The sequence below is a fragment of the Rhamphochromis sp. 'chilingali' genome (genome assembly GCF_963969265.1).
Source record: "Rhamphochromis sp. 'chilingali' genome assembly, chromosome: 8".
NCBI lineage: Eukaryota > Metazoa > Chordata > Actinopteri > Cichliformes > Cichlidae > Rhamphochromis > Rhamphochromis sp. 'chilingali'.
In genome coordinates, this window is record NC_137935.1 from 19,659,125 (window position 1) to 19,680,408 (window position 21,284).

The 21,284-nt window shown below is 45.5% G+C and overlaps 1 protein-coding gene across 1 annotated transcript in view; it reads right to left on the bottom strand.

The window, feature by feature from the left end:
- kmt2a (lysine (K)-specific methyltransferase 2A) overlaps positions 1 to 20,502 on the bottom strand; it is a 39,030-nt gene extending 18,528 nt beyond the window's left edge. Inside the window, exons 1-14 of the mRNA XM_080888809.1 lie at positions 19,862 to 20,502; positions 10,992 to 11,064; positions 7,532 to 10,863; positions 6,834 to 7,011; positions 5,880 to 6,108; positions 4,772 to 5,502; positions 4,600 to 4,673; positions 4,264 to 4,500; positions 4,001 to 4,147; positions 2,565 to 2,663; positions 2,128 to 2,248; positions 1,894 to 2,007; positions 1,534 to 1,715; positions 822 to 998 (exon numbers count right to left, since the gene is read on the bottom strand). Of these exons, the coding sequence (XP_080744935.1) occupies positions 822 to 998; positions 1,534 to 1,715; positions 1,894 to 2,007; positions 2,128 to 2,248; positions 2,565 to 2,663; positions 4,001 to 4,147; positions 4,264 to 4,500; positions 4,600 to 4,673; positions 4,772 to 5,502; positions 5,880 to 6,108; positions 6,834 to 7,011; positions 7,532 to 10,863; positions 10,992 to 11,064; positions 19,862 to 20,107 (5,940 nt within the window). The 5' untranslated portion in view covers positions 20,108 to 20,502. The remainder of the gene's footprint in view (positions 1 to 821; positions 999 to 1,533; positions 1,716 to 1,893; positions 2,008 to 2,127; positions 2,249 to 2,564; positions 2,664 to 4,000; positions 4,148 to 4,263; positions 4,501 to 4,599; positions 4,674 to 4,771; positions 5,503 to 5,879; positions 6,109 to 6,833; positions 7,012 to 7,531; positions 10,864 to 10,991; positions 11,065 to 19,861) is intronic.
- Positions 20,503 to 21,284: the final 782 nt, after the last annotated feature.

Here is a 21,284-nt window from a genome sequence, read left to right on the forward strand (position 1 = left end):
CCCCTTATAATCCCGTGTGCCTTATGTATGAATTCTGGTTGTGTTTACTGACCTCGAAACAATTTTATGTCTTATGGCTCGAAAATCTGTCAAATCTTTTAGTACGACTTTGCTAAGCTACAAAACTGCACCGCTTCATGGATTGTCGGAGCATTACGGCTATCGTAGGCAGGAGCCTCGCGGAGTGATACGTACTGTGCTTCGTCATAATATTACCGTATTGTGTGTGTATAACCTCTTTTTAAGTTTTGTGGATGTTATACATGGTTATGCTGAGGACATGTCGGCCAGTTTCCACTGGAAATGCATTTTGGTTAAACTGTCAGCAAGGAAATTGCACTGTTACATTTTTATATAACTTTAATGCACATAAAAACAGCTGCTTGTTTAAGTGAAAATACATTGATGGGGTTTTTTGCACTAATAAAGTTGTGGAGTTGTAAAGCATTTTGTCTAGTGTCAATTATATCGTCAGTTATATCGTTATCGCAATTTTTCAAATGTATATCGTGATAAATATTTTTGGTCATATCGCCCTGCTCTACTCTAAAGGCTGTGATTTAAAAAGAAAAAAAAAAAAGTACAATCTGCTTCAAGAGAGCTTGTGAGCTTTGTCATATGTTTAGAGAAAAAATATCTGTGGTTAGCCTGCACAGATCCTCGACTACGTGTTCTCTAGTTACAGAGACTGATGAATTGCTTTTCATTAAAATGCAGCAGACAACACACTTGTCATTCCAGTTTGTCAGCACGGCAGAGATACCGGAAAACAAATGGGCCCCTCAAAAAAGAAAAAAAAGAAAGAAAGAATGCACACTTACCAATGAATTGTACCGGCCTTGATCCATCTTTTTCTCAACAGACTCCAAATCTGGAGGGGAGTCGCTGGGAGGTGTGGGGGTTACTTCTGTCAGGACTGGAGGATCTGGGCCCTCCGGGGAACGACGGGATGGAAGACTCTCCTCCGTCTCTGGATTCAGCTCTGGTGGCTTCACCGCCTGCTCCAAAACCACAGAGTATAGCTCTGACTGATGTGGTAAAATAAGCTCAGGCTGTTTCTGGTCAAAATGTGCCTTTATCCATCAATATCCATCATAGCACCACGTGGTAAAAAAGTAAAACTCACAAAACTATAAAGTAATAAAGTAAAATAAAATCAGTGTTTCCCACACACAGACTTTTCTTAGCTGGCCATCAAGGTATATAAATACCTGCCTAAGTTTATTTGGTAACACAAATGTTGGTATTTTTTAAATTTCTACATGTTTAAGAGAGTTTAGCTGCGACTAACCAGAAAGGCCCTTATTAAATTTACTTGGCAGTTCTCGACTTCACAGAGGCGACCTCAAATTTATTTCTCACAAAGAAACTGGAAAATGAAAAATGTGCAGAGGAAATCCTTAAAAATGGCAGTCTGCAGAACCTAAATCTGTGGGAAACACACTGCAAATGATGCTATAATATAAAAATCTGATCAGTGAAATGTTTGCAATATGGCAAAGACTCACATTGATTTGCAGGAGTGTATCTTACCTGTCTGTACCGTAGCAGGTGTGTGGATGTGCGTGAGTTGAGCAGTGCAGTGAGGACGTTGCGAATGCAGCCCTGAAGTTCCCTTTCCAACGCCGCCCTCCACTCAGGCGGGTGTCGTTCGGTACATTTGGTACATGTGTAGGCAACGCTCTCTGGCTTTGACAGCAGTTCATACATTTCATCTGCGACACAGCGAAACAGCAGGTCATTAGGTTTATTGTTTTTCTGCATGTCATCAGCGTGACAGCGCTCAGAGGGCGGCCTGTCAGTCATCTGCTCAGACACTGTCGAAGCACACAAGCTGCTACAAACTGATGAAGAACATACTGTCAATGTATTACTCGCTATGCAGCTTCTCACCTGTGAGATTCTCACACTTTGCATGAACCCAATGGTTGCAGCGGCCACACAGCATCATTTTGCTGTCATAATCATCATCGTCATAGCACTTATCACACAGTGGGCAGAAGTTCCCTGAGAGAGGAGATTAAAATTCATCAAGACCAATAAAATACTGCTTACATTCAAATGTTGTTGTATTTTTTTGTTATTGCTGGTGATACTGATCAGTCATCTACTGAGCTACCTGCTCACCTTTAGCAAAAAGTTTGGCACAATCGTGACACATGGAGAAATCATGTGACCACTGGGCATCCCAGGACTTCCCAGGTTTCGTGGTGCCGCAGCTCTTACAGCGCACACACTTGGCGCAAACCTGAAAATAAGAGGCACATAAACAACATCGTTACTACACGGTAGAAACTCGTAAGCATTCGTTTAAGGAGTGGAAAGTGTGTGAAAGTGACGCTGTAACAGGAGCAAAACGTTTTCCTAGACGCTGGCTGTGCGAGGTCGCATCCATGTAAGTAGCACAATCTTGAGAAGAAGGAAACGTGTGAACTTGGGAGAGAAATGTGCGAGCATAATGCTATAGTTTGGTCACGCAGTCGTGCAACTGTGTTACATAAAGGTGAGAAAATGGTGAGGGTGTTTAAGAGAGGAGGAGGAGGAGGAGGAGAGTGTGTGCATACCCAGATTCTCTTCTTCTTGGTGGGTCTGGTTGGGTAGTTGGGACCCAGGCACTCTGGGTGATAGCTGTTGTGGCACTTGTCGCACTCTAGCAGCTGCTGCTGCAGGGAGAGAGGTAGAAAAAGTGACAAGATGTTATTTGTATATCGAGTTAGGCAGCAGTAACATTTTCATCCCTAACAAATAGTTCTGCTCCCTGCAAATCAGCAACAAAGGCTTTGACCCATAATTGCAGTACTCGCCTTTACCACCAAGTGTCACGCTGAAATAAATGAATGGTAGATACAGCCATGCAGTATTTTTTAAAAGATGAACGGTGCTTCTTTTACACAGACGTCTTGCTCTAGTGCTCCCTCCAGTTTATAGCAGGGCACATTCATAGCGTGTGTAACGGATGGATAAACATCATTAACTAAGGCATTATGATGCAGCTTTAATGTGAGCTGTATAGTGCTCTTGTCGACAGCTGCTTAAGGGTTGAGCGCAGTTGAGTTTTTCTTGTTTTTTCTTTGAATAAACACAGTTATCCCATTTAAAGTTTTTCCAATATACAGTTAATGTGCTGCAGGACATTTTCATCACTGAGCTAGCAGGGATCCTAACCCAAAATGCGAATGACAAACATTTATTAATAATGACCAACAAGCTAGGCTGGAGGCTGCAGTTTGGGGAGGGCCTTACTGAGGATCAGCAGCAGCACCTGTGCCTGCAGGATACCCCCTGACACATCTGAGAGAGGCTAACAGAGAAAAAGGGGAGTGATGGTGGAGCATTTATAGCCGTAAGAGCAGGAGGAGAGTGTTTGAGATGTTCCTGAAGCTCCTAAAATTTAGATAAATTATCAACAATTACAAGTTGCAAATAGTCAAAGTTTTATGATCATCCAGCACTTGATGTGCTATTTCTGCAGCGGCCTGATTTGCCCGTAACTTCGCCAGCTGAGATTTAAGTTAAGCCACACTCAGTGGTGGAATCGGAATGCCAGAGACCTACTGCTTAGAGGCAGCTCCTTGGTCAGAGACGAAAGCCAGTCAAAATAACGATTTACTTTACGCTCGCTAGATTTAAAGATCCAGCTCCAAAGAATCTTTTTCTTTAGCCTTACTTTCTGCTTTCCCCACTAAATGGGCAGTAACCAACAATTTCACATATCTTGCAAACATGTACAGCTGTTTGACTGCCTTTCTTCCACCTGATGTGTTCATTCATATTTCTAAACCCACAACCATACAAGGCTCACACCATGCACATTTTACACATGGCTTCAGTTAAATGATAAAAACATGGCAGGAATCCAAGAAGCTGATTAAGTGCTGTCTGCTGGCTAGACTAGCAAGCATCTTTCTAGGGAAGATTCTCCAGTCTTCACACACTGTCAGTCTGAACCAAGCTTCCGTGAGCGGCTTTAAAATGTACAGAACTGTATCGAATGGCTTACTTTAGTTTTCTGGTGCTGGCGCCCACAGGCCTGGCAGTATCGGCATCGTCGACAACACCAGTTCTCAAACTGCTCCTGGAGAGGGCGCTCCGATTCCCCCAGGCAAAAGAGATGGAACGGTTCACAGCATACCTGGCAGAAGACAAACTACATGCAGAGAGAGAGAGAGAGGAAGACGTGTTTGAATATAAGCTCAGCTTCTGCGTGGATGAAAGGAAGCTCAAAGGGGGGAGGGAAAAAAAGAAAATCAAGATGATTTTTACCTCCGCATTTCCACTGCTTGCACACAAAAAGCAGAGCACCCTGGGTGTGATAGGCACAGAGGTGAGCAGGCTGAGGCCACCAGCCTCCCACACCTTCTCCACATCATGGTTCCTTTTGAAATCCACTCTGATACGATGCACTCCGTCGCAGGGTGCTCTAGAATTCACCTGGCCCCTAGTCGAGGGAGTGCTCTGCGAGTTTAAAGTACTGCTGCTCGGGGGTTTAGTGGTCAGAGGCTTCACAAGAGGGGGTGACCAAAAAAACAAAAACAGTGTTTGACAAATGCTTATGGCAAAAGTTTTGATGGACATCTTATACAAGTAAAACTTTATTACCTTGTCTTTTGGTTTGTGTCTAGTAGAAACGGGAACAGAGCGAGAAGTTGGCTTCTTTAACTGTTTTGATTCAGCTATTAAAAAAAAGAAGAAAAAAGCGATGATATTAAAATAAGAACAAGGTAAAAATAAAAATGCCGTTTATTGGGAAAAGGTATGGCTATTTACTTACCTGTATCTGAAACTAGTGTAGCTGAGCTCTGCTGTTGCGCTGAAAGCTGCTGCTGCAGCGGCTGTGTTTTTTTCTTGGGTTCATTTGGCGAAATCTTGGGTGAAGCATCCTTTTTTGAACATGCCTGACTGGTAAGTGTCCGTTGCTGCTGCTGTTGTGATGACGGCTGAGACTGCGTAGACTGAGAGGGGGAATTTTGTGCAGAAGATGACGATGAAGAGGAGGAAGAGGAGGAGGAGGAAGAAGAAGATGATGAGGAGGAGGAAGAAGACGATGAAGTGGAAGAAGATGACGTGGAGGTGGAAGCCGGTACAGGTTGCTGTGGCTTGTGCCCCTTTTTACCGGGGGCACCGCTTGGGGCCGTGAGCTGCTTGGGTTCTGACATCGGTGCGGGAGACTGAGCCTGGGCTGTGGACGCGGCGGAGGCCTGAGGGGGATCGGCTGGGGCAGGGGAGGATGCGAGGGCTGGCGATGATTGCTTGGATAATGGCTGTCTTGACTTCTCTTCTCCCTGCCTTAGAGGAGGAGGAGGAGGAGGGCTCTTTTTAAGGGGAGGTTCCTCTTTTGCTGGAGCAGGAATGGGTTTGGGGCCAGAGTCCGAGTTTGGTCCTTTCACCGGATTGAGGCTCTCTTTCTTTTCCGGTGGCCTCTTTTTCTTGTCCTTCTTGCCTTTACCTTGCTTTTGAAGAATCTTTGAGGGCATCCACTGTAAGTTCTGACACTTTCTCATCCTGAAAAGGAGATTCACAAAATTTTAGCTTCCATCCTGCCTTTAATTCCCACCACAATGACGATGTCTTTGATGCATCTATACTTCTACCATCAACTGTTCGTGCTGGATGTTGATCTAATGAATCTTGTTAGTTACAGTTACAGAAAAGGAGGAAGAAGAAGACATTTTAAGACCGACTCTGACTCTATAAGTGTATTGTCTAAGCTTTGAAAACAAACCAAAAAGATGTATTCACTGGCAAATACCTCCCACTTCATCAGCATAATGAACGAGCTGGATACAGTAACAGCCCATTATATTTTGTCACATAGCATAGTTACATTTCCAAGAACGTGCATGTCAAGCTGCTGACTTCAAGTCAGGAATAATACTCACTTGCAGCATTGCTTTTTAATGTTTCGCCCTCCAAACTTAGGCTTATCCAGACAGTTGGTACATTCACCGCAGTCTTCTGGAACCTGGCAGCCTGAGCACTGGCCACAGCGCCGCGACCGTCGGCCCTTTTTAGGAGGAGCTTCTTGAACGGCCTTTTGCCGGGTCTCCCGTGGCTTTATGGGAGGGGACTGAGGCTCTGCCTCTTCTGAGCCCGCAACTGAAGACTTGTCTGTAAAAAAATCCAAAAAAGGAGGATTTCATTATTACTGACACACAGTTTAACACAGAGAGAGTCATAAAATAGCACTATTAAGAAGGCAAAGATGAAGAAATTTACAATATTGATAAATAAATTATTTTTTTAAACAAATGAATGAATCTTAAATTCTGGCTTATTTTAAAATAAATCAATAACAACTTATTTTTTAGCCACTTTGTATTTAACCTAATTCCCGACCATCACTATTAGGTCATCTCGCCTCAAAAGTTCGCATGTAACAACATGACATGAGACCAGTCAAAATAACAGGGACAGGGCAGCCAAACGCTTCTCACTCCATCACCACTCCACTGTGTACTTGTGTGCCCATCAATGATTGAATTTCTCTTCTCCTGTGATTAGCCTGTCATCATTGTGTGCTCCAAACTGTTTCAGGACTTCATTCATGACACAACATTTGTGCCATGAATAAAAAACCATTTAGCTCACGCTGCTCTGCAGTATTAGAAGTGTACACATGTCACAGTCCCAATTAAGACCCCGCCCAGAATAGCCAAGTCTTGCACAAGCTGAACTATTCTCTGTACCTTTTTTTAAAAATTAAAACGGTTAAAGATTACCATGAAGTTTACCATTTAAAACAACTAAGCAATAATATCATCCACACCAAAGAGTGTTGATTTTTGCACTTTATAGACAATTCAGTAAACTTCAAGTATGCAGGTGTGTCTCACCATCATTCCCCATGGAAGATAGGATCTTCTCTCTCTCCTCCCAGGGCAAGGCACTAAGTGTGGGCATGTCATCAGGGAACACCGCCCGGTTACGGCCAAGAGCCACAGCTGCACGACGGCATACATGCTTGATGCGCGGTCCACGGACTGATGCCTCCGACGAATCACTCTCTTGACCCTGCAGACCACCGCAAAAAGTGCACCGAATACTCATAAAGAGCATCATGATAACAAATATGCAAGACAATCCTACAAATGCACAAACTTGCAATGCAAAAAGACAGCATGTTCAGCTTATTGTTAGATTTAGTTACGTTAGATGTGAACAATCTGACCAGTGTGCAGGTGAAGATTAAGAAGATGTGGAAACAAGGCGTGTCCTTAAAAACCCAATTGACATATTAACAGCAAAAAATAAAAACAGATGAAGATTCTGCATAAAGGACTTTCATAAGCAAAGCTACTGCTGTTTTGTGCATAATGCATTAAGCGAGGAGAATTCCCCTTAAGTAACACCCTCCATGGGACTTTCCTCCTATCAAGTTTCAGTCTGAGTACAAACTCAGGTTTCTATTTATAGCAAACATTCATAGCATTATGTCAAACTCATTTGCTTGTGACTATACGATTTAAATGAGAAAACCAGACAGTCTTTTTGTTGAGACTCTATGAGGGCGACGCATGAACATGAAACTGACCTGGACCTTTGCCTGATCTGTAGGTTTTAGCTTGTTCTTCTTTATCTCAAAGAGCTGGGCTTTGGCCTTCTTCAGTAGTCCAACTACCCGCTTGTCAGTCACAGGGTGTTTCTCTGAATTTGATAAAATTTTTCCAATAGAGGAAACAGGAAGCTGTTGTCTGCTGGGATGCACTGGGAGGCTTGGTGTATTTTGGCTGGGAGTACTTCTTTTCTCTTTCTCTTTTTCCCCATCCTCCATCTCTGCTCCCTTCTCAGAGAGCCTGCCTTTCTTAGGCAGACGTCCTTTAGTAAAGGACACAGGACCAGTGGAAGGTGGCACATCTGAGGAAGCGGTGTCAGAAACCGTGTCAGCTGATGTTGATTTCTTTCTCCCCGGAGCCTTTTTTGGAGCAAGACCATCAGAGTCCCTCCCATCTACAGTAAACAGACTAGAAGGTGCATTAGGGGAGCCATCTGGCGTAGAAACCCGACTTCTTTTCTCCAAATCCTTCTTCCCTTCTCTCTTATTCTCCTTCTCACGATTTTTCTCAGAATCTCTCTCTTTTTCCTTCTGAGCAGGTTCCTGGGGAGTGGACAAACATTTTTCTTTACCTCCCTTCCCAGCTCCTCGCCCTGTGTCTTGGCCACTGGGAGGAAAGAGAGGGAAAAGTGGGGAAGAACCGGATGATGCAGCTGACATGGGAGGTGGGTTTCCAGTGGCCCCTCTTCGATTATCGGGTGTTCCTTGTGAGGCCAGTATACCGTGTGATACCGTGGAGAAAGTGTTGAAAGGAGCAGAAGTTAAGGCACTAGTGGCTAGTGGGCTTGCAGACACCCCTGGCAAAGAGCTGGGGTTACTACTGGAGGCAGAGCCTGGCAGCACAGATATCTCTGAGGCCCCTTTCCCCATGGACATCTGGCCTCCTATTTGGCTGCTGCGTCTGGTCATCGAGTGGGATGGAGACCGTGGATGGCCACGCAGTGTTCCCGGAACCGGCCGTCTCCTACGCCGCTGGGTTCTGGTGGAGCTGGGTGGCGTCTGGTGTGGGGAGATTGATCCAGGGCTGCTCCCCGAAGATGACTGCAGGGTAACTGACTCAAATATCCGAGAGTGAGCCTCACTGGGTGTAAAGCGTGGAGCACGAAGCAACGGGCTGCGCTTTTGAAGTGGTGAGTCAAAGCGGGATGATGGGGGGTGCTGGTGGTGAGCGTGGGGATGAAGAGGGGCAAACAGACGAGTCCCACTTCCCGCTCCGGTGACCGGTGCTGGAAATGCAACCGGAGCAGCTCCCCCTGCCCCACCAACACCCAGCCCGACGTCTTCAGGTGTGAGAGGTGGAGGACGGAAGTTGTCAAATACCGGCTTGCGTATAAGGCCCTCCTTGGCATATTTAGCAGAGGAAAAGTACTGCTGTTTCGGGTGGGACAGGGATGTCCATCGGAAGGTGGGCTCTCTCAGAATTGAGCGACTTCTTTTGTCTGACAAGCTGGGCAGCACTGATGGTCCAGGGAGGAATGGTGGGATGGGGTGAGGCATCCAAGACGACTGGGGGTGGTGTTCACTAATAGCAGCTGTACCAGTGGAGGTTGACTGGGGAGGCTGTGGAGGGGTGAGGAGAGGGGGAGGTGAAGAAGACGAAGAAGCTGTGGATGAAGCTTGCTGGGAATTTACAAGTGCAGAGGAGGACATCAGCACTCCTGTTGGTGGGCTGATGATTGGCTTTTTCATCCCAGTGGTGAGCGTCTCTCTTCCCCTCTGTTTCTGACCCCCCTGGCTGACCCCCTGCCGTCTCCGGCCTCGTTGATTCCTCTCTGCCAGCACATGCTCTGCCTCCGGTTCAGAGGGAGGAGACGCAGGCTGTGAGGTGTGTAGCAGGTTGGCCTCCCTCTCTCCCTGTGAGGACGGAGAATGATCCTCTGGCTCTGACAAAGCCTGCGTGGCCTCCGAAGCCTGGGAGTTGCACGATGAGTCATCCAAGCTCGGGCTGCTGGACCTGGAAGACTCTGCAGAAGAGAGTTGTGAGGAATGCTGTGACACAGCACTTGAGCCGCAAGATGGCGCGCTACTGCTGAATCTCCCATTGGCTGTGTTGCTGTTGCTGCTATTCAGAAGACCGGCAGCTGTTGATGGAACAGAGGGAACAGGGGCAGGAGATGAAGGAGGCGGGAGAGAGTCAGTCGGGGCAGTGGTACCAGCGCTAGTAACAGCAGATGTAGAGGAGACAAGCACAGGAGAAGGGGAAGAGGAAATGGTGCAGGCAGGTTGGGCAGAAGTGGAGACAGATGAAGGGGCTGTGTCTAAGCGGGGTATCTTTGTATGGGGTGCTGGGGTTCCAAAACTCCCCTCATCTTCAATGAAGCGCTTGGGTGTTTTGATGATGCGAAGGGAGACGGTGCTGACCACGGGCATGATGAACTGCCTGATGTTCTTCAGCGGGGTCTTCCTGATGCCAGCTTCAATGGCTCCTCCCCCACTACCCCCAATGGCTACAGCTTCTTTCTCCAGTCGCTTCTGTGCTCCTTTCTTAGCACGTTCCAGCAGCTGTTTGGCGATGGTAGCATCAGGGCGCTTACACGGGGGGACGATTCTGACTGGCTTTCTGTGTCGAGGGCTTTTTCTGAGGCCCACCGCTCTGCCTGGCTTGGAGGGAAGTGGGGAGGCAGGTGGATTGGAAGAGTCTTGGTCCCCAGTGCCATCCACACTCCTTAGCATGGGCTGCTGAGGTGTGTGTGGTTCTGCGGCCCCACCTCTGATCCTGAACGTTTTATGTTTCCCTTCCCCACATTCAATGGAGGTAGACAGCTGGGCAGCAGCAGCAGCTGCTGCTTCAGCTTTGAGCCTCTCAGCTGATGGTGGTCGCCCACGTCTGCGTCGGGGAACACCGGGCAAAGTCTTGAGGCGTGACTTCAGAGGGGTGAGCTTGGTCTCTGTCAGCCTCTTCAGGTTGGTAACTTTGGATTCACCCCGTCCACCTTTGGAAAACCTCGCCTCAGTATCATGTGGCTGAGTAGAGCCCACTGCCACCTTCTTGCCACCCTTTCTGTCCTTGTCCTCCTCTGTGTCCAGCTCAAACCCAACCTGCCTGGTGTCCTCCCCTGCTGCATGGCTTCCCGTAGTCCAAGCTTTCTTGCTACTTGAAGAAGGGGGTCGGCCTCTTCTCTTTTCTCCGGTCCCAGGTGGCCTCCCAGGTAGCCTTTTCACCCTTTCAGCTGGTCTTTCAGGTCCCTCAGGTTTGTCCTGTGTTGGGGAGGGAAAGGATGATGGGGAAGATAGACTTGTAGCAATTTTCTGGGCGGACAGGACCCGTGGCGGGCGCCCTCTTGGCTTCTTCTCCTGTATAGGTGGTCCTGCTGATAAAACCAGAAAAACAAATAAATAACCAGGCACAAACAGCAACACCTATAGAAAAATTGTACAGGTAGAGTCATCTCAAACTGACTATAAAGTCCCTGGTAGCCAAGACGAGTTAAAATTTTACCTGAGGAAGTTGTTGAAGGGCTCTGTACTCGCTTCTGTTCAACAACCGGTCCAAATCCTTCAAATGCTTCTTCCTACAACACAAGAAAGGGAAAAAGATGAGTTGCCTGTGATCACACCATTTTGTAATGCTAAAATACAGGAACAGACCATATTTAGAGCATTAATCATAGTACATAACAGTGAGATGGCCTAGATGAGCAACACTTGAGTCATTATTGAATAGTAATAGAATGCATTTATACAGCGCTTTTCGGGACCCCTCACTCTCACATTCATACACTGGTGAAGGCAAGCTACAGTTGTAGCCACAGCTGCCCTGGGGCAGACTGACAGAGGCGAGGCTGCCATATCGCGCCATCGGCCCCTCTGGCCATCACCAGTAGGCGGTAGGTGAAGTGTCTTGCCCAAGGACACAACGACCGAGACTGTCCGAACCGGGGCTCGAACCGGCAACCTTCCGATTACAATATGAACACACAACTCTTGAGCCACGATCGCCCGAAGACAGACTACTCTAGCTTACTCTGGTGCTCTCATATTTTTCTGGTTTTTGGAATAGCATGCCTAACGTTTGAGAAGACTCAAACCACCACAGACGTCTAAATCTTACTGGGTGACTAACACATAGCAATGTACTCCTGCTCCTTGAGTTACAGCACTTACACAGGCAGACAGAGCAAAGAGGCACAAAAGACAATGAGGCCTGAAGTGCAGAGCAAATACACATTAGTGGCATCTTTTCAACAAGAGGAGCAAAAATGTAAAGTGTGGCTTTAAGGCTGAGCCAGAGCAGTCTGAGCTTTGGATTCACTTAGATACATCTGTGCCTTTAGCTGAATTCAGACACTGAATCATGGTCACATGTTAAAAAATATATCGGTTTAGGCAATTTTAGCATGAAACTTTGATATGTTTCACCATAAAACATTTCATCCATGGTTAATAACTGCCAAATGATGTGACTTTAATTACTCAGTAATATTGAATTAATTTCAATATTTTGGGAAATTATGTAAGCTCCACTCTGGCATAGTAAATGTATCCTTCCTCTCATGTCTCAATGTACCCTTGAGAAGTGCAACAGAAAAGAAAAAATCCCTCAGTGATGATTAGCATCTTTGGGCTCCTCTGTGTGCTACTACTTCTTACAATCAATGTGCTTAAGAGTGGAGGTGAGTGTGTCATTTCGTCATGTTTATTTATAGCAGCACGTGGGGATGCAATAAAGGTCTCGCTGGCCCAGTTTGTAGAGCAGCTGCGATCTAAGTGTAAGTGCAAAATTACATGCAAACTGCTTTGCACTATTTAAGAGTTACACACGCTGCATGTGGCTGAGACGCACGACAAACTGTAGGATCTAATTAGAAAGCATAAGAAGCATTAATGTGTGCTCAAATGCCGGTTTTCAGCTGTTCCACATATAAACAAACAACAATAACAGACATCAATACCGCTGTTTTTCCTGGCCTGCAGTATTTATCTAAGCATCCCACTCTGCTCATGGTGCATTCAAGCTTTTCTTTTTCCTCCCCTTTTTTATGCTTCGCTCTGTTTGTATCTCACCCTCTTCTCACGGTAATTGTAGCATCCTCCTCTCTGAGCAAACTGGTGCTCTGGGTTGGTGTTTGTTGCAGAGCGGAGCGGGGGGGGGGGGGGAGTACCGATGGACAGCACTGAGTCGCTGTGATAATGTGAGCAGTCAATGACATTACAGCGTACTTTGCCAGAGGCAAGTGCGTAGGGCAGGCAGCACAGACGCATGTACCTGCACTCACTCACTCACTCACTCACTCACTCACACACTCACTCACTCCCACATTCACTCACTCCCACATTCACTCACACACACACACCCTTGTGATCATGTACTAATTCTGTCAGCCACACATACACAGTTTGGTGGGCGGGGTGGGGGGTGGGGGATAGCACACCCCCCTGCATGAGCTGCACATCAAGATGTAAACAAGCAGAACACAGGAGTGAAAATGGGGGGAGGGGAGCAAAGACAAGGCAAACCAGCAAGCTCGACGAGCTAAAGGAGGAGGGTCGTGGGAGGAGGGAGAGGAGGAGAGAAAAGAGACAAGGAAGCAGCATCTTGACCACATGCACCATCAACAACGGAGGGAGCGCACCGCTCTCTTGGGAGCAGTGAGGATGAAAGGGGATGAGGTTTTGAACATGCTCGTGCAGAAGCTTGCTAAATCCCAATCTAAACATGCCTCCCACACACAAGACAAGACTCCCCTTTCCTCCCCCCGCCACTCTTAATCTTGCTTGCTCTCTGCCATGCTTCCTAACGCACATTCAGTCAGTCAGTCACTCATTGCTAGCTCGCTCCCACTGACTGACAAGCACTGAGCAGCAGCGCGTGGAACATGCAGCTCACCATGAGCTCAATAGCAGTGCAGGCACAGGGAGGTAACTTCAAGAAGTAAACAAACACCGTAGTATACTACTGAGGTGAAGTGTTTTGTACTACGTTGTCGTGCGACGTGCAAGTGATGAAAGGGGTTACTGGAAAGACCAGAGTTTGTCTTTTTTGTTGTTGTTTTTTTCCCCCTTCCCCTTTATCTCTTAAGCTGAAGAGCACCCTTCATCTTTGCTCGCTTTTGCCGTCGCTCTCACCGTGTGAAATCCTGAGCAGTTTTACTTCCCTGCTGGTCTGTCATTTTTCATCTTACTGATCAATGCATACATGAGTTAAGTGATATAAATTACTTAAAGCTGGAGCAAGGGAAACCAATCTGATTCATGACAGAAGCATCATTAATTTTGTCATGACGTGCAAGGGACTGTCCCTGACAGGTGTGAAACAGATAGGAATTGGGTTGGAGGTTTATTTCTCTGTATCACTCTGACAGAGCTTTTTGCACTTTGACAAAGCTAATGGGACTTTCACCGCCTTATAAGACAGCATTTAGGAGAAATCAAACTGACTACAGATGACGGGCTGCAGATGATGGATCTGTTTCTAAGGCAGGGTATAAACCCAGCTTTGATCTACAAAACTTATTCCTTGCTAAACAGGTGGGTTTCCAAACGGCATCTCTCTGGTTTTTTTGGATAGGTTTCTTAAATTCCAGATTTAGCAAAACAAGAGCAATTCTAACCACCTACTGTAAGTTAGCCCTTGCTAACCAAAGTTACACTTTTAGGCAGGCGGAACAGCAAAAGCAGACAAAATAATAGAAGCAGAATATGTATAGAAAAAAGTAAAAAAAATCTTACTGTGATTTGTCAGCATGTTCCCTAATGATTTACTGACTTTACTTTACAATGAATATTTAAATTCAGTGGAGAAAGTAAGGAAGAGATGTACAACGCTTCATAAAGAAGGCTGGGAGGTGCTGAGAAGGGTTCATTTCCCACCTGAAACTAGAATCTGCAGCAAACCTTTGCAAGCTTTAACCATGGCCACAACTTTTCCCTTTTATTGTTTGTCTCACCTTTTTCAAGTGAATTACCACTATGACTAGATATCAACTCTAAACCCCTACCCAGCACCAATAGTGGTCGTGCATGATTTGCAGTAAAAACAAATCATGTTGTTTTTTTTGGGGGGTTTTTTATCTCATGCTGAGCTTCAGGCCAGCCCCTCAGTTCACTCTCTTCCTGAAAGAAGTTTTTTTTTTTTAAGATCATTTCTCTTTCAAGCAAATTTCTTCTACCTGGCTCTGCATCATAAACAGAATTGCTGGAGGAGTCTGCTGCGCCTGAGATGACTATATTAAGGGTATCCCCCTATCTATATCAAACAGAGCCAAGAGTAGAAAAAAAAGTGAGTGTAAGTGAGTATTTGAGTCAGAGAGATTATTTGCACATGTGCTGAAATCCTTACTTTTACCATGTTTAATATGAGCATCCGCCACTGTTGCAATATATATGGCAGAAAATAAAATAAGGCCATTTTTAAGTTAAAAAAACTTTTTCGTAATAAACTTCTCTCACTCATACTAAAAACACTTTAGTTCACAGCTGATATTTCTGCTTTAAAACGCGCCAGTCATTTAATGAGCACGGTTGGCTGTAATGTTAAATATACCTGATGGGCAGTAAAAAAGTTTACAACAAGCAAACAACTGCTGTCACAAGTGACGATTCACATGTCAGTAACAAACACATTAGCATACTCTGCAGCTACCCAAACACCTACCACATCAAGATCTTACCGGAAAACCTAACCGCTACTCATATAATCAGTCGCAGTTTCATGACAGCTTATGACTTTTATGTGTTTTTCTATGTTTATGAAAGGTGCTGGCATCCCAGGGTCTTAATTTTCACTGATTTCTGCATGTAAGGCTGAACCTCCATCGACATTAGCAGCAACATGGAGAAGCACATAGTTTTATGTTAATGTGATATTCTATAATAGAGACTATTTTGATGCATTTACCTGGCAGTTACATACAAGTGTATTAAATGCAATAAGCTAAAGAAGAAAGTGGATAAAGAAGCAGTTGGACAAAACTAATTACTAGAACAAGGATTTAAGCCGGAAGCCAATGCCAGACACAGCTGCAGTGTGGAAAGGGCCTCAGTCAAAGGAGCTACCTTATTGATCCTCGCCTTACCCTGACTGCAAAAAACATTAAATTAAATAAAATAAAAAAAATCACATACACTATTTGTGTGGAAATATCATCAAATTTACATAAGCTCCATTTAAACTCAGAAGTTACCCACTTTCAGACATCTGAACAAGTGATGAGGAGCAAAAGGAGGACAGGAAAGGGATGTCATATAGATTTATAGGTTTTCCAGGGTTATTCTGACGCTAATAGACACTCTATAGGAAGTCATTCTTCCCCGGTAGTCTAGAAAAAAAAAACATTTTGTTGACTCATTCCTGGAAGCTTTCCTTTAGATTTACGGCACAGACACCATGCTCTGCTCCTAGAAATGCAAACTGGCAATGAGCTCATAACCCTATATGTCTGTGATGACATATCTGTTCAAGAAGGTCTCAGCAGGGAAAGCAGTGACACTGCTCTGTGACCCTCCCTGTCAGCACTGAGCAAAAGGTGGGCATTTGTTTTTTCAAGTGTCCAAACACTAAGTGCAACTGCTTCACATTTGTTCAACAGCGTGCAGACCAAAACAAACACACTCCCGTGTTGGGGTACCTTGACTTTCCACACCTCACATGTGAGGAAACGAGGAAACTGCCAGTGGACAAAGGCAAACAGACTGATTGCTTGGGGAGGGGGGGGGGCAGAGTGTTGTTCTCTACACAAACACACACAAACATAGTAACACTTGCACAGGCTGGCACACAAACACACATTCCCTCTGAACCATCTAAGGAGGCAGCTTGAATTAAAGTTTTAATCAAAATAAAGACAAAGCAGACACGCCTACTCCTGATTGCAATGAGGGACATAAAGTCTGAGGGACACCCCTACCACCACACACACACAAGCGCACGCACACGCACAAAGAGTAAGAAAGACGACACAATTGCCGCCTTTCTCCCAGTCAGGCAACTCTAAAAGCAGAGGTGAAAGCTCCTTGCCGCCCGCTGTAGCTGAATAAAGCTGTGGATGGGAGGGGTGGGAGGGTCTGTAACTAATTCTCCACCCAGCGTTATCCCATTGGGAGGTGGGTGGGGAGGGTTGCCCTGCACCCTTTGATATCCCTGCCTGCGCTCTTTCAGCCGCCGCACTTTGTGAGGGCTGGAATAAAAGCAGACACAAAGCTCTTGCTCCAATCCACACGATGTCTCGGGGATGGGTAAGAAGGGTCCAGGAGGAGGGGTGTGTGTATGGGTGGCGGTGGGCGGGGGTCTTCTATTTAAATAGGCCAAACACCTGCTGGACCCAAGCGCCTTCCGCTCAAACACACCATTTCTTTCAAACCAGTGAGGCAAAGAGACATTTAGGTTGATACATCTATTGAGCTGTAGTTTTGTATGAATGATTAAACACTGGTAATTACATGAGAGTAAAGAGGAGGCAGCAGAAGGCAAGATGTAATGGACCAAGAACGAAAAAGAAAAAATTATGTTTAAAAAAAAAAAAAAAGTCAGAACAGCATGACTTGGGTTAAGGCTGTATGGGTTTTAAAGTCACTTTTAGAAACAAAGATCAATGTGGACTACATTAGATTATTAAAAAAAAAAAGAACCAACAATTTGGCCAGATCAAGAAGATGAATTCCCAGCAGACATACAAAAGCTAATAAATGCCAAATTTGGACAGCAACAGCCAACAAGCACCCTTTTGAGCCACCCCAATAGGCTTAGTAATCCATTCCAAAGTGGCAGCTGTCAGAAGAAAAGTTCCTCTGCCTCTCAGACAGGGTGGTGTGTGTCTGAAGTGGATTTGGGTTTTTCTGCCTGGATGAAGGAAGGAGGGGCAGGAGAGTGTCCGGCTGGCGCTCTGTTCAGGGTCGCCCTGTGCACTCAGCAGGCTGCAGTGAGCCTGAACAATCCTGCCCAGATCTGGCCAGACAAGCACTACACTGATTCTCAATGAAATCACCATGCTGTGTCCACAACATCCATAGGATTCAGGTTCCAAGGGGAATTAATGATCCAGTCTGTCTCCACGCATCCTAAACTAATGCTATAAACTGATACACAGAGCAGGAGGAACTGTTAATAAGTAAAGCCATTTCTTAATAATATAATGCTCTTGGGTAAGGCCCAAAATAGCATGCTTTCTTATCAGTTGGACAAAAATGGGAGAACTCTTTGCCTTAACCATTTCTGGACAACCTATGCTTACGTGCACAGTCACACCCCAAAAAATCACTATGCTGTGTCAGAAATCTTCATACAACTAAAGCTGCCCTAGGGTGTTACAGACAAATCTCTCTACACATACATTATCAGTGCTCCAAAGTAAAAAAGGGAGGGAGCGAAAAAGCTTAAAAAGCCATTTAAACACAAAATTAGTCAGTAAAGTTAGTGTTTCCATGGGCCATGTAACACTGATTTAGTACAAATGCACTCCAAAAGTAAATAAAGCAGTTTAGAGGATTTAATGGTCCAATCATGGACTCGCATATATTATTTCAGTTTAAAAAATAAATTAAACTTTCTCTTAAAATTTCAATAAACTATTATTAACTACTTTTCAATACTCCATAACCCCCTGCAGCTACATAATAATAAAATGTATTATATTGTCCAAAGGGAGATTCCAAATGTCAAATGTGAGAACAAAAATAATTTTTTTAAACTACAGCTAAACGTCTCAGGAGCAAACATGCACATACTGCTGTGCTTTAGTAAAAAACAAACAACAAATAAGTAGTGGTCCATGTTGAGACTGGATGGTGGTAAACATCCCCACACGGTGTACTCCCACTGCAATGAACGCATGCTGCTCATCATGAAGAAGGAAGATGGTAGTTCGCTAAGGCGAACACACCCCCACATCACAAGGTCCGTCAAGAAGGGGCTCGTTGTTATTGTAGCCAGCCCTGCATGCGCACTGTCACCAGCCACTGCTCTGATAAAACACGGCGAATTCACACACTAAACCTTATACACATATACACTCAATAACGGCCAAACGCCGTGTAGCTGTGTATCAGGCGTCATCTCAGAACATTATAAACCCGATATTATTTTGGTACTAGCTACGCACTGACTGTGCAGAGAAGGGGAAAACATGTCCACCTCCCATTTTCCTATGCATCAGCAATAGCCCCGATGGCTAGCGCGACGTAGTGCGTAGCATGGTAGCTGCCCTAGCTTAAAACTAAACAGCAATAGATCTGATTTCGTTTGGAGCATGAGCTCAGCCAAGTTTAGCTCCGATGCTTTAACCCGCTACGTAGCAATATGCTAATCGGGGAGGAACGCAGCAACCTCCCGGGCAAAACTGCAACTTTATAACGCCGCTCACGGAGAGGAGGAGAAGAATGGTGGTGTAGTTTTAGCTGTAAGATGTAGACAGCTAACGTGCGAGCTAACCGAGCAGCTACGTTGGGAGGTTGACACCTCACCTCAAACAGGCAGTCCTCGGAGCAAATACGAAGCTATTTAGCTGGCAAAGATAACCTTATAGAGAGCTGGGGCAAAGGTAAAGTGAATAAGGAGTAGCCGTTCTCGCTGGAGACAGACGCTAAGTTCACGTTAGCTAGTTAGAAACCACAATTGTGTACTCTCACCTCCTTCAAGTTGACATGTCTTGTTTTCAAACACATAACACGCTATCATGAAGCTACGGTGCTGTTACACCGCAGGGACGCCACCATTTATTAAAAACGTGTTTAAATGCTGGTTAGTTGCAGTGGGTTAACATTAAAGCTAATATGTTAACGGTAACTTTTACCGTGTTAGTGTTTATGATTTTGAAAGCAGGCATGAAGGCTTCATACCAGGCTAATAACAACTTGCTAACTAGTAATCCCACCTTAGTTACGCCATATACATTGGTCACCAAATAAACTAGTATCGCTGTTGTTTGTTACATGTACTGTATGTTGTAATAGCGTTGGAACACCGAGGTTTCTTCTGGCCGAGCTAGCGTTAGCACTGGTTCACCCAAAACTGAGTGGATGTAGCCCGTCCTCACACTCCTGCACTGAGGAGCAGAAAACTTTCTTTCCAGTAGAGCTGTGGAGACTAGATATCTATAAAATAATTTGGCGTTTTTTCTTGCTTCTAACTAAAGTTAACGCTGTAACGGGTTACTGTAGAGTTTAAGGCCACATAACCAACTCAAAGTTAACTGAGCATCTTGGCAATGACAAGTTTGCTCAGAGCCACACTAAGCGTCAGGGAGACGGAAAGATGGTCAACGTTTGGGTACAGTAACCGTTAGCTCCCTGCCTCACATGTAACCAGCGGTCCTCCGCGTGAACTCTGGCCCCGCAGCTGTCTTACCGATGCTCCCGGGTCATCCCCGTCCTTACCTCCGTGCTGCTAGAGTCGCTCGATTCCCCCAAAACATCCCGAAATTTCTGCAGGTTGCTCCCGATAACCGAAGAGACCTGTAGTGCAGCATCAAACCCGGGTCCGAGCCCAGCTGCATTAGGGTGGGCTCCCGAGACACTCCGCAAAGAGGCAGTAACCCTGATTCGGCCCGCTCTCCTCCCGGTACCAGAGTTGCTGCTCCCTCCGGGCCGAGCAGGGAACCGCCACCGACAGCTGTGCGCCATTTTACACTCTCTGCCTGTCTGCCCTGCGATCGGAGATACCTCAGTGGGCGGAACCCTTACCGAGCACTCCACATAAACAACCTCCACCAAGCGCAGCGTTCTCACTGGCCGAGAACATCGTTATGCATGTTGCGGGGCGGAACTGAAGAAACCCCGACAATGCATTTTCTCAGCGGCCCTATTGACTCTGCACGGCTGATTCCAAATCAGGTTCAGGGGCTTTGCCCGGGAAGGAGGTGCGTTTGAATCACCGAGGAGGAATAGACTGATATCTTACAGCATGTGTTGTTTCTTATACCAGATAAACAAGATAAAGCGATAAGTGCGTTTTTTTCCTTCTTTTTTGAGCTGCAGCCAAACCCAGAGATAACAAGATAAGATACTCACTGTAAACAATCTGGGTCACAGTGCGTGTGACTTGAAGCAGGAGACTAGCATGCCACAACATAATAAAGCTATTCGCTTCCATCAAAAGTGCATGCTTAAAAAAAAGAGAAAAAACATACATAATGGAAAAAAAAATCACTAAAAATACTTGGCACATTTTGTCCATGAAAGCAAGTAGCCTACTTGTGTGCAAACGGGCCCTGGGTATACTGACCCAGGCAAGATTACCCTCTAGAAAATTTTTACACGTGGTTTTAAAGGGATGGACATGGTGAGAAATAATACTCTGTTAGGCTGTGGCATTTAAACAATGCTCAGGTACTAATCAGCCCAAATTTGGGAAGAAATATCTCCCACACCTTTACAGCACCAGTAGCAGCCTGAACGATTGATACAAGCCAGGACGGATCCATGCTTTTATGTTGTTTATTCCAAATTCTGAACCTGCCATCCAAATGTCACAGCAGAAATCTAGACTCACCAGCCCAGGCAATGTTTTCTAACTTTCTGTTGTTCAATTCTGGTGAGCCTATGCAAACTAACCTCAGTTTACTGTTCTTAGCTGACAGGTGCAGCACTCAGTGTGGTCTTCTGCTGATGCTCTTCTGCATACCTTAGTTGCAACTAGTGGCTATTTAAGTTACTGTTGTCTTCCTTTCAGCTTGAAAGCAGTCTGGCTGTTCTCCCCTGACCTTTCTCATCAACATATTTTCACCCACAAGAAATGCCACTCACTAGATATTTTCTCTTTTTCAGACATTCTCTGTAAACTCTAGAGATAGTTGTGTGG